This window comes from Mangifera indica, chromosome 11, assembly GCF_011075055.1.
Source record: "Mangifera indica cultivar Alphonso chromosome 11, CATAS_Mindica_2.1, whole genome shotgun sequence".
Taxonomy (NCBI): domain Eukaryota; kingdom Viridiplantae; phylum Streptophyta; class Magnoliopsida; order Sapindales; family Anacardiaceae; genus Mangifera; species Mangifera indica.
In genome coordinates, this window is record NC_058147.1 from 11,224,715 (window position 1) to 11,238,654 (window position 13,940).

At 35.0% G+C, this 13,940-nt stretch overlaps 1 protein-coding gene across 1 annotated transcript; it reads right to left on the minus strand.

Annotated features, from left to right (window-relative positions):
• Nucleotides 1–12,558: 12,558 nt before the first annotated feature.
• On the minus strand, nt 12,559–13,611 carry LOC123228709 (probable LRR receptor-like serine/threonine-protein kinase At3g47570). The gene is made up of 2 exons (XM_044654181.1): nt 13,317–13,611; nt 12,559–12,812 (listed from the first exon to the last, which is right to left on the minus strand). The coding sequence occupies exons 1-2, from the start codon at nt 13,609–13,611 to the stop codon at nt 12,559–12,561; spliced, it is 549 nt and encodes a 182-aa protein (XP_044510116.1).
• Between the last annotated feature and the right edge of the window lie 329 nt (nt 13,612–13,940).

The following is a 13,940-nucleotide window of genomic DNA, read 5'->3' on the forward strand; positions in this document are numbered from 1 at the left end:
CAAAGAAAGACTAAAATACCTTAACACATACATAGAAGATATGATTATCAAGGCTAAACCAATAAAAAAAATCCAAACAATCATAATCATCCAAGTAAGAGTACTAATGCTTAGACAATGTAACGTGTAAGTTCATGTAAAATACACGAATATATCACATAAACTAACAAGTGCTTAACTATGCACAAACTAATCACATAAGTATCAACTTAAATAAAATGAAGCACAAGAGTAAGTTTTCAAATGGAAAATAGAAAAGAAGTATAAATGCCATATTGAGTGCAATAAAATGAGATGAAATGCACCATGGCTTCAAATGTATGTACAAGGGCAAAAATATAAATGAACATTCACACATTTGAAATTTGAATACACACCCAAGTTAAAAATGGTGAGAGAAATCCAATGGTATAGTTGAAATCCAAAAGGGATAACCAAAAAAGGTATTTTAAAACAAAAACCGAATTTTGGATGAATTGGAGCAAAATTCAAATTTTTAGGGTCTAAAATCTTTAGAGATTTTGTTGAAAATTTAGGTGAACTATGATGTTTTTGAAAGATAATTTTGGTTAGAAAGTGTAGAAAAAATGTTGGGACCAATTTGATAAAAAAAATATGAAGAAACATGATGTAAAAAGGTGGAGAAACATTTGCCCTTATACATTGCAGAATCATTGTAGAAAACGGTCAACCGAATTTTGAAATTAGGTCGACCGAATTTTGACAAATTAGATCGACCGAATTTTCCAATTCGTCAGTCGAATTCTGTAAAATTCTGGTGTATATTTTATGCACTTTGTTGTCCCATATTGAGTATAATCAAGCCGAATTTTGACTCAATAACATAAAGTACAATGAAATTTGATGCTAAATATGAGGAAAAATTAAATCAAACACATTAAAAATCAATGCAAGAATAATTGGTACAAGAAAACTTCAATATTGCCAAACATGAAATGATGCATAAAACATACATTAACACTTTTAATTCAACCAAAACACCATAACCACAATGATATGTAAGTGCAAATGCTAATATGGTGATTGCATGATCCCAAGCTCACCTCTAATTTTGCAAAAACGTTCTTCCCCAAGAGGTTTTGTAAAAATATCCGCAAGTTGATTTTCAATGGATACAAAATCAAGACAAATATCACTCTTTTGAACATGATCTCGAATAAAATGATATCTAATTTCTATATGTTTGGTTTGAGAGTGTTGAATGGGATTTTTGGATAAGCTAATAGCACTTGTGTTGTCACACAAGATTGGAGTTTTAGATAGGCTAACTCCATAATCCCTAAGGGTTTGTTGCATCCACAAGACTTGAGCACAACAACTACCAGCGGCAATATATTCCGCTTCCGCGGTTGATAAAGCTACAGAGTTTTGTTTCCTTGAAAACCATGAAACTAATGCATGACCTAGAAAATGACAAGTACCACTAGTACTTTTTCTATCGACTTGGCTTCCGGCAAAGTCGGCATCCGAATAGCTCACTAGGTCAAAAGACATTTCTCTAGGATACCACAACCCTAAAAATCTAGTGCCATGTAAATATTTGAAGATTCTTTTAAGGGCTTTTAAATGAGATTCCTTGGGACATGATTGGAATCGAGCACACAAGCACACACTAAACATAATATTAGGTCTACTAGCGGTTAAATATAAAAGAGAGCCAACATACCTCTATACATTTTAACATCAACATTTGGCCCACTCTCATCTTTGGCGAGTTTGATAGTTGAACTCATTGGTGTTCTTGAAGCTTTTAGTCCTTCCATGCCAAACTTCTTTAATAAGTCCTTGATGTATGAAGATTGGTTGATGAAGATACCTTTTTTGCTTTGCTTGATATTAAGTCCGAGAAAATACTTGAGTTCTCCCATCATGCTCATTTCAAATTCTTTGCTCATGAGGTTAGAAAATTCTTCACACAAAGAGACATTAGTAGATCCAAAAATGATATCATCAACATAAATTTGAACTAAAAGAATATCATTTTCTTTTCTTTTAATAAACAATGTAGTATCTACTTTTCCAATGCAAAAGTCTTTTTCAAGCAAGAATTTACTCAAACATTCATACCATGCTCGAGGTGCTTGTTTTAAACCATAAAGAGCTTTTTGAAGTTTAAAAACATGGTTTGGGAAATCATGACTTTCAAACCCGGGAAGTTGTTCAACATAAACTTCCTCCATGATAAATCCATTCAAGAAAGCACTTTTGACATCCATTTGATATAAAATAAAATTTTTAGAACATGCAAATGCCAAAAACATCCTAATGGATTCTAGTCTAGCTACCGGTGCAAAAGTTTCTTCAACATCTATTCCCTCCTCTTGGTTGTAGCCTTGAGCCACTAATCTAGCTTTATTTCTAACAACCACTCCAGACTCATCCATTTTGTTTCTAAAAACCCATTTTGTGCCAATAACCGATTGATGGTCCGGACGAGGGACTAGTTCCCAAACATTATTTCTTTCAAATTGATTTAGTTCCTCTTGCATGGCTAAAATCCAAAATTCATCATTTAATGCATCATGAAATGTTTTTTGTTCAAATTGTGAAAGAAATGCTAAATTATTACAAAGATTAAAAGATGATCGAGTTTGAACACCTTGATTTTCCTCACCAATAATTAATTCTTTAGGATGAGCATTTGCATATCTCCAAGCCTTAGGCAGATCTTTATCTTTATCTTCTTCATGTTTTAGCTCTTGGTTTGCTTAATCCTTATCATCATTTGGTGAATCATGAATTTCCATTTGGTCTCCATTTTTAACTTGATCATCATCAATATCAACTTGCACACTAGTTAAAGGATTAGATTCATCAAAAATAACATGCATGGATTCCTCAACTACTAGTGTCCTTTTGTTAAACACTTTATATGCTTTGCTAGATGATGAATATCCAAGAAAAATGCCAATGTCTGATTTTGAATCAAATTTTCCTAAGTTTTCTTTTGTGTTCAAGATAAAACATTTGCATCCAAAAACTCTAAAATAACCAATATTTGGTTTTTTGTTTTTCCAAAGTTCATATGGAGTTAAATCTAAAGATGGTCTTATTAAAACACGATTTAAAATATAGCATGTGGTGTTTACGGCTTCCGCCCAAAAATATTGAGATAAAGTTTTTTTATTTAACATGGTTCTAGCCATCTCTTGAATTGTCCTATTTTTTCTTTCAACAACACCATTTTGTTGGGGAGTTCTAGGACAAGAGAATTGATGTTCAACACCATGCTCATCACAAAAGTTTTCGAATAAATGATTTTCAAATTCTCCCCCATGATCACTTCTAATGCAAGAAATATGTATTGCTTTTTCTTTTTGTATTTTCTTGACAAATTTTGAAAATGCATGGAGAGCTTCATCTTTTGATGCAAGAAAAAGTACCCAAGTGAATCTTGAAAAATCATCAACAATAACAAAAGCATAATGTTTTCCACTTAGGCTTACGGTTCTTAAATGACCAAAAAGATCAATATGAAGAAGTTGTAAAGGTCTAGATGTAGAAATATGAGTTTTACTTTTAAAAGAATTTTTTGTTTGTTTACCAAATTGACATGCATCACAAATTTTATCTTTAATAAAATCTATTTTCGGAAGACCTTTGACAAGCTCCTTCTTAGAGATTTTTGAAATCAAGTCCATGCTAGCATGACCTAATCTTCTATGCCATAACCAACTATTTTCATGCAATGCGGAGAAACATAGATTTTCATGAGATGCATTTTCTACATCTATAGTGTAAACATTTCCATCTCTATTTCCTACACAACTTGATTTTCCATCATTCATATTTTCTATAGTGTAACTATTTGGCTAAAAAATGACTTTAAATCCTTTATCACATAGTTGACTAATGCTAAGGAGATTATGTTTAAGACTATCTACCAAAAGAACATTTTCAATGATAATATGAGAATTGTTACCAATATCTCCAATGCCAATAATTTTACCCTTCGCATTGTCTCCAAAGGTGACATGTCTTCCATCTTTCTTGCTTATTGTCGAGAAAAGTGAAATATCTCCAGTCATGTGTCTTGAGCAAGCACTATCGAGGAACCATTTGCTTTTCTTCCTTTTATTTTTTGGTTCCTAAACACAATGGGAGATTCAAGAATTTGTCTTAGGTACCCAAATCATGTTGGGTCCTTGGTGGTTAGTTTTTGTTCCCTTAGGAACCCACACTTTCTTAGTGCCCATATGATGTTTCTTTTGAATTGGGCAAGATAATGAGATATGACCTTTATTTCCACAATAATTGCAAGTTATATTTGATTTACTTTAAGTTGAGGCTTTAACAAAATAATTTTTTAAGTATTTTGCCTTGATAAAAGGTTTATAACCAAGTCCTCTTTTGTTTAAGACTCTCCTTTGTACACCAAGCATTTTATCAAGAATATCTTTTCCATTTTTAAATTTTAAAACTATTTCACTTAAATCCTTTGCTCCCCTTTTTAAAACTTCAATTTCATTTTCTATAATTTCTTTTTCCCTTTTAGCTATGCAAAGATCATTTTCAAACTTTTGTTTTTCTTTTTCAAAAATGGAATACTTGTTTTCTTCATTTTCTTTTCCTTTAAGCTTAAGGATTTTTTGCTTAAGATTTTCATTTTCTTTCTTTAAGGACTCATTTTCCTTTTCCAAATTAAAATTTTTCTTTTTAAGGGTTGCATTTTTAGACATGCAAAGAGCAAGTTTTTCATTCATCTCTTTAAGTGTATCATATAACTCTTCATATGAGGGGTTTTCATCTATCTCATCATCTATGTCATCTAAATCATCAAAAGTATTAGATGAGTTAGAGTTAGTTACCTCATTATTTGTAGTTGCCATGAAACACATGTTGGCCACTTCATTATCCTCCTTTTTGGATTCACTTTCATCGCTATCGTCCCACGTAGCTTTCATTGCTTTCTTTTTCGATCTACCAATTTTGAGGAGAGGGCAATCATATTTGATGTGTCCCGGCTTCTTGCATTCGTAGCATACAATTTGTTCTCTCTTTTGTCTTTCTCCCCTTTCACCTTTAGAAGCATTCTTTTTTATGAAGTTTCCATTTCTTCTTAGCTTTCTATTCCTGAGAAGCTTTCCAATCTTTCTACTCAAGAGTGCAATGTCTTCATCTTCATCATTTGATGTCTCCTCTTCCTCTTCTAGGAACTTTTCATTCTCTTTGATTGATGATTTGAAGGCAATACTCTTTTTCTTCTTTTCCATTTCTTCAATTTGTTGTTGCTTCATAATAAGCTCATGAGTGAGAAGTGAACCTAAAAGTTCTTTAAGAGGTAGAGTCTTAACATCTTTTGCTTCTTCGATTGCCATCACTTTGGGATCCCAAGAGGGAGGCAAACATCTAAAAAGTTTCTTAACATTTTCTTGGTTAGTATAAACTTTACCAAGATTTTTCAATTCATTCACAATAGTAATAAATCTATCAAACATGTCACTAATAGTTTCATTTTCATTCATCTTAAACAACTCATATGAGTGTGTGAGCATGCTAATTTTAGTCTCCTTGACTTGTGAAGTCCCCTCATTTGACACTATTGATAACTCCCAAATTTCTTTAGCCGAGGTACAAGCTTGTACCTTGTTAAAGTTATATTCATTTAATGCACAATATAACACATTCATAGCTGTAGCATTAATGGCAATATTCTTCTTATCTTGAGGGGTCATTTCTTCCCTAGTTTTGGGCACTTGTTTTCCATCTACTTCTTTCATAGGAACAAAAGGTCCATCTTGCACAACATCCACAATTCATAATCACTTTGAAGGAAAATCGACATACGATTTTTCCAATGGGCATATCCGGTGCTATCAAACAATAGCGGTCTAGTAGGGGTAAGCCCTTCACTAACGGTATGGGATTTTCCTAAGTTCATGGCCATTGCTCTAAATGGTTAAGTTTATGAGAATGAGCAACCAAGCTCTGACACCAACTGAAGGATCGAATGGCCTAAGAAGGGGGGTGAATTAAGCAATTTAAAACAATCTTTACCTAATTAAAGAATTAGAACAATTTATTCAAATCAATTAATATTGCCTATTCTTAATCCAATTTGTGAGAATAGCTAAAAATATTTCAAATAACCAACACAATCAAAATAGCATAACATAAAGCATGAGTTTAAGGGAAGAGAAAATCAAACACGCGATGTATAGTGGTTCGACTCAACCCGGCCTACGTCCACTCCTCCAAGCTTTCTCCCTTGGAGTATTCCACTAATCCTTGGTTGACCAAAACCTCAACCAAGCTTTTCTTCACAACCAAAATAGCTTTCAAGGTGCTATTAACCTTCACAAATGTTAATACTCAATTTCTCTCACAAGAAATTTTCTAATCTCTCAAAGAGTGAACCTCGCTCTTTTATAGCACGAATTTTAGTATGAAATTGAAATATGACCTCTCTCAACAGTATCTATGAAAGTTAAAGCTTAGTACAACCCAAAGCAAATGAAATTACAAAGTGTATGAGCAAGGGTTTTGATTAGAGAGAAGAATTTACAAGTCAATAGCTCAAAACTAATTTGCTCTCAAATATATGAAAGTTTTTGGTGGCAAAAGTTCTTTTCAAATGAATTTCATCGGGTTTATATAGGGGAAAATGAGGAAAGTTACTGTTGTGTATAAAGATAGCCGTTTTAGTTTTCCAGAAAATGCACAATTCGGTCGATTGGATGGAATTCGGTCAATCTGATGTGACGTGGCACTTCCGTGGAGCTTACGTGGCACTAGTCGTTGGAAAAATTCAAACCAAAATTCGGTTGACCAAATTTTTGAAGCCAAAATTCATGGCTTCTGGACAATTCGGAAGCTGATTCGATCGACTAAATTTTATTACATTTTATCCCCTAAATTTTCAAAAATCACATTTGACCCCTAACACTTTGAAAAGTGACAATTTAACCCATTTTTGAAAATTCTTTCAAAACCAACTTTAAGATATGAAAATATAATTCACAAAACTTTATCATTTTAAAAGAATTAATAAACTTTAGTGAAAAACTTGGCTTAACCCAATAAGTTTGAAAAACGATATTTTAACCCAAAATGTGAAAGATATGAAAATGAGTTTTCAAATGAGCTATCCCATGCAAATAAATATTCTAATCAAAACGAATGCTCTAAATTACAAATATATCTACCTAACACTTGAGTTTTTCTTTAAATCTTCAATAATTCTTCAATTGACTCTTCTTTTTCATTTCCATCTTGAAACTCCTTCAAGTGCATTAGATAAATCCTTGCAATCTAAGCTCACACTCAAGTAAAATCATTAGTCAATATGTTTAGGGACATATTAGTTTGTTATTATCAAAATAAGAGCATAATGACTCATTGAGTCAACAGAAGTAGCAGTTATCAAGAGCCATGCAAGTGGTTATCAAGTAGTGGGAGAAGTAGTTATTATGTAGCCATGCAAGCAGTAGTGGGAGAAGTAGTTATTATGTAGCCATGCAAGCAGTAGTGGGAGAAGTTATTAAGTAGTGGGAGAAATAGGAAATAGTGGGAAAAAAACTGTTATGTTCCTTTTGTATTTGACTTCCTTTCAACAGATGTACAGGGGTAATTATTTTTTGATATAAAAATTTGGGTTGTTCTCACTCTAAGCTGAACTCTATTTATTTAAGCTTTGATTGGGACCTAACATTGGTATCAAAGCTTGGCACCATGGCTACAAATAAAGAGCAGATCGAACACCTCAAAGCAAGACTCAGTGGATTGCAAGATAGTTTTTCCCATTTGGAACTCAGCGTCGCTGATCGGCTACACAAGTTGGAAGATACTATTAGCAAGATGTCTAAAATCCTACTTTCTAAGCAAGAAACACCCACCGAAAGTATCAATGGTCGCCATGGTAACTCTTCCAGTGGTCGTTTTCATGAGACAAGAGAGGGAACTCGAGACACTAATGAAAGGGGGCGCCTTCTGTTCTCCTCCAAACTAGCCAAACTCGACTTTCCTAGATTCTCTGGTGATAACCCTATCGGATGGTTCACCAGAGTGGACCAATTCTTTGAATATCAAGGCACCTAGGAAATACAAAAAGTTCCTTCTATCTGGAAAGAGAAGTAAATCAATGGTGGCAATAACTACGTCGGGCTTACACGGAAAAAGGCAAAGAAGTAACGTGGGAACTATTCATCAAAGAACTATAGGCTCGATTCAGTCCCACCGATTGTGACGACTTTGATGAAGCTTTGCCTAAAATAAGACAAGTCGACTCTTTACACGAATACTAGAAAGAATTTTAAGAGGTTAGGAAATCGAGTGCAAGGTTAGACACAAAAGGCATTGGTTGGAACATTTATGGGCAAACTCAGGGCTGAGATAACTGAAGGAATTCAGATGTTCAAACCAAAATCCTTGAAGGAAGAAATCAGTCTTGCTCGGATGAAGGATGATCAAGTTAACCACCAGCGTAGATTCGACAAGCCATTTGCTCGGGCACTAGCTGACTCGTCTTCCTCAACACTAATCAAACCATCAACTTCAATCAAACAGTTGACTTTGGAGGATATGTAGAAACGACGGGCATAAGGACTTTGTTTCAATTGTGATGAAAAGTTTGCACCAGGCCATAAATGTCATAACCCTCAACTCTTTTTATTAGAAGATGACGATGATCATTCGAATGATGAAGCAAATCTGGATGCCCAACCTAAAATATCTTTTCATGCTTTCTCGGGTTGGTCCACCTTTCAGACCATACGAGTGATGGCAAAAATTGGACACCATGAAATGGTTGTGCTTATTGATAGTGGCTCTACCCATAATTTCATTAGTGAGAAAGTGGCCAACGTGTTACAATTGCCAGTAATCCCTACAAGGCCTTTTAGTGTAAAGGTGGCAAATGGAGAACCATTAAAATGTCAAGGGCGATTCAAAAATGTTTCTGTTTTAATTCAGGGAATTCCTTTTATCCTTACTCTTTATTCTTTACCATTAAGTGGATTGGATTTGGTGTTAGGTATCCATTGGTTGGAGCAATTGGGAACTGTATCATGTAATTGGAAACAATTGACGATGAAGTTCACGTTGGGGAATCAAACTCACATTTTTCATGGCATCAACAGCCAGGCGATCCAACCTATATCCATAAAAGCCATCTCCAAAGACATCCGTCATGGGAGCTCAATATTTGCCTTGTGTTTTCAAGCAATAACACAACCATTATCACCACAAATTCATTCCGAAATGTAACAATTATTGCAAGCATTTGAAGATATATTTCAGGAGCCTAAGCAATTACCGCCTATTCAAGTAGTGGATCATCACATCAACCTGAAAGACGAGACCGAGCCCATTAATGTGAGACCATATAGGTATGCTTACTTTCAGAAAGCTGAAATTGAAAAACAAGTTCAAGACATGTCACAATTGGGACTCATACGACCTAGTACTAGTCCTTTTTCATCCCTTGTATTGTTGGTAAAAAAAAAAAGATCGGACATGGCGATTTTGCACAGACTATCGAGCACTTAATGAAGTGACCATCAAAGATCGATTCCCTATTCCTACTGTGGATGATATGCTTGATGAATTCCATTAGGCTTCATATTTCACCAAACTTGATTTACGGGCAGGATTCCATCAAGTACGAATTCATCCTCCATATATCCACAAAACAGCGTTCCGTACTCACAATGGTTATTATGAATATTTAATTATGCCCTTTCGCCTTTGCAATGCCCTATCCACCTTCCAAGTAGTTATGAATTCCATATTTCATCCTTATCTTCGAAAATTTGTACTAGTTTTCTTTGATGACATTTTAATATATAACCCTAATTGGAATCTGCATCTTGAACATGTTCAGAAAGCTTGCAAAATATTAAGGCAGCATCAGTTTTATATTAAATTGAGCAAATGTGTTTTTGGTCAACAAGAGTTGGAATACTTGGGCCATATTGTGACTCCATAAGGAGTTAAAGTGGATCAAGGTAAAACACAAGCTATGCTGAATTGGCCTAGGCCTACTAATGTCTTTGAGTTATATGGATTTTTAGGCCTTACAGGTTACTACCAGAAGTTTGTCCACAATTATAGCATCATCGCTTGGCCTCTCATAAATCTCTTAAAAAATGGGTAATTCGGATAGACCGATGACGCGGAACATGCATTTTAAAATCTTAAACAACCTATGTCTATAACTCCAACACTAGCCATGTTGAATTTCACTAAACCCTTTATCATTGAAGCAAATGCATTCGACGATGGCATCGACATAGTTCTCACTCAACAAGGGTAACCGATTGCCTTCATAAGCAGAGCATTGGGAACCACTAAATGGTTTTGGTCCACCTACGCCGAAGAGATGTTAGCAATCATCCAAGCTGTACAAACTTGGCGACCTTACCTGTTGGGCCGTAAGTTTTACATCAAAACCGACCACCAGAGCCTCAAGTACCTACTCGAATAAAGCATTGTGACACCAAAGCAAGAAAAATGGGTTTCTAAATTGCTTGGCTATGACTATGAAATCACATATACACCATGCAAGGAAAACCAAGTAGCTGACACTTTATCACGAGTAGTAGGTAGCCCAAGCCTTGATGCACTCACCGTTTCTCATGCACACATATAGGACATTAACAAGACTACAACTACAACCCATCCCTACATGCAAAGACTCCGCCAGCAAGCACTCGACCACCCAGACAACCCTTATGTTTGGCACAATAATTAGGTTTATTATGATAATCGGGTCATCCTTCCTCCCTATTCAGATGTTGTCCAACAGCTGTTGCAAGAGTTTCATGATTCCACCTGGGCAGGCCATTCGGGTGTACTTTCATACGTATAAAAAATTAGCTCAGCAATTTTATTGGCCTACCATGCACAAATCAGTGAAGGAGTATGTTGCTTCTTTCTAAATATGCCAATGCGTTAAGGCTGACACCTTGGCTCCCGTCGAACTCCTACAGCCACTACCAATCCCATGTCAGGTATGGGATGATATCACCATGGACTTTATTGACGGACTTCCACCTTCAAATGGCAAGAAAGCTATTTTGGTTATCGTTGACCAACTAAGCAAATCGACACATTTTTTAGCCTTGTCCCATCCATATACAGTAAAAATAGTAGCAGAGAAATTTGTCGACGGAGTTGTTAAACTACATGGAATGCCACGGTCTATCATTAGTGATCGCAACCCTGTTTTCCTTAGCCATTTTTGGCAGGAATTTTTTAAACTATTTGGAACGCAATTGAAAATGAGCTTAGCCTATCACCCTCAAACTGATGGCCAGTCTGAAGTAGTGAACCGTTGTTTGGAATAATACCTTCGGTGTTTTGTTTATCATCAACCACGAAAATGATATTCTTTCTTGCCTTGGGCTAAATTTTGGTACAACATCACCTATCATTCCTCTATTGGCATGACTCATTTTCAAGCCCTTTATGGTCGACCACTACTAACCATTCCCCCATATCATAAAGGAACCTGTTCGGTAAATGAAGTGGATCAAAACCTGGTTGCCCGAGATGCCTTACTAAAACAACTCAAAGATAATCTACATGCTGCCAATAATTGGATGAAGCAGCATATTAATTTGAAGAGCAGAGATGTTAAGTTTCAGGTTGGCGATCTAGTCTTTCTCAAGCTCTATCCTTATCGTCAACAATCAGTGTTTAGGCGGGCCTTTTAGAAGCTTGCCAGTCGGTTTTATGACCCATATCTAGTGGAAGAACGAATCGACACTGTCTCCTAGAAGCTCCAGCTTCCTCTATGCTCTCGTATACATCCAGTTTTTCATGTGTCCATGCTTAAGAAACACATGGGTGATACTCATGTTATCAGTTCTGATATGCCACCTATTTCGCCTGATGGTGAGTTCATTTTGCAGCCTAAAACCATATTAGATACACGTTGGATAAAACGTGGATCTAAATTTGTGGAAGAAAGTTTAGTTAAGTGGAAACGTCTTCCCGCTGAAGATGTTACCTTGGAAAATTCGCAAGAACTACAGACTCGCTTTCTAAACCTTGAGGACAAGGTTCCGTTGAAAGGGAAGGGCAATGATAAACTCAGAAGGTCTGTGCGAGTGCCACATAAAAATCCAAAATATTCGGCCATGGATTACATGACATGATGGCGTTGTATGAGCCATGCAAGCAGTTTTCAAGTAGTGGGAGAAGTAGCAGTTATCAAGAGCCATGCAAGCAATTATCAAGTAGTGGGAGAAGTAGTTATTACATAGCTATGCAAGCAGTAATGGGAAAAGTTATTAAGTAGTGGGAGAAATAGGAAATAGTGGGAAAAAAACTGTTATGTTCTTTTTGTATTTAACTTCCTTTTAGCAAATGTACAGGGGTCATTATTTTTTTATATAAAAATTTGGGTTGTTCTCACCCTAAGCTGAACTCTATTTATTTAAGCTTTGATTGGGACCTAACATAGACACATAACTTTATTAGATTAAATTAAATTTTTGCACAACATAAAGAAATTAAAAATCAACATAACGACAATTAACAACGCTATTACCATTTCTCATCACCAGAACTAATAATTCTTCTACTCTATTTTTATTATTCGTTTGGAGATTCAAAGTTTCTGAGCGTGGCTTCTTCTTTTCCAACATCTTCATTTTCTTCTTCAAAGAGTAGTGCTGGGTCAACAATATCCATGACATGGTTTGGCAAAGCAATTGAAATAAACTGGTTAATGTTCATGTCATCTTTCAACATGCCATCTGTTGGTCTTTTACCTGTAAATATCTCTAACAACAATATACCATAACTATATATGTCTCTGAGCCTGGAAACATGCCCATCCCTGTACTCTACAATTTGTAAAATCTATTGGTAAATAAAATATTAATTTCAGGCACCATCTTAATGTATATAGAACGGGTTAAAATTAAAAGTTTAAGCAGAAAAAAATTTACATTGTTTAATATACATTAATAATATATAACAATAAAACAAATTATAATTACGTATATTTTAATCTCAAGAACTTGAAACCAATCTTTTAATTGAAAACTTGAGATGAATCCAAGGGTAATCGCATAGTCTGGACAAATTTTTATCAGGTCATCCTTACAAGAAATTTACCATATATATATAGCGACATTGACAAAAAAGGACAGGCGGGTCAATAGACTCCACTGGGTTTAAAATTTTCCCAACTAATATTATTTTCTGGCTATGTGTGTGTATATATATAAATATATATTAAACCTTGAATCATTAAATTAATTAGAGAAATGGCGTACACGAACTAATTAAATATAGGAAATGCTTTAAAAAAAAAAGAATGCCTGGTGGAATATAGCCAATAAAACCTCTTAGGGCAGCGGAAGTTGTTTGATTTTGTAAGGCATTATCTGATGCTTCAAAGAGGAACCTGGCCAATCCAAAATCACCAACATGGGTTGTCATGTCTTCATCAAGTAGTACATTGCTTGGCTTTAAATCACAATGAACAGTTGGTGTCTCACAATGGTGATGAAGATAATCAAACGCAGAAGCAATATCAATTGCTATATTTAGTCTCTGCATAAAGGTCAAATTCTTGGCTCCAAGAAGCTGTTCTTCAACTGTTGGATGCAACCACATGTCCAAACTCCCATTGGACATGAACTCAAAAACTAAACTTTTAAAGTCATTTCCTTCAAAATCAACACTTGAGCAAATAATTTTGATCCTGAGGATTTTACGATGTCATACACTTTTTAATACCTTAATTGCGACAATTTTTCCCTCATCAAACAAAATGCCTTCGTATACAACACCAAAACTTCCAACACCAATCAAATTTATAAGTTATTAGTTGATTTTAATACGTCAAAGTAAGATAAACGTAACTGGTCCTTTACTGAAGATTGTGAGGAGCTTGTACAAGAAGATTCCGTTTTATAATATAATACTCAACCACAAATTATAGTGATTAATATTTTGGTACTAAA

Bases quoted from the DNA above. Each gene is read 5' to 3' on its own strand.
- LOC123228709 (XM_044654181.1), bottom strand. From the start codon at position 13,611: ATGTCCAATGGGAGTTTGGACATGTGGTTGCATCCAACAGTTGAAGAA. The intron at 12,813-13,316 runs GTTTTATTGGCT...TACAAATTGTAG, and splicing joins AACTTCCGCTGCCCTAAGAG to AGTACAGGGATGGGCATGTT.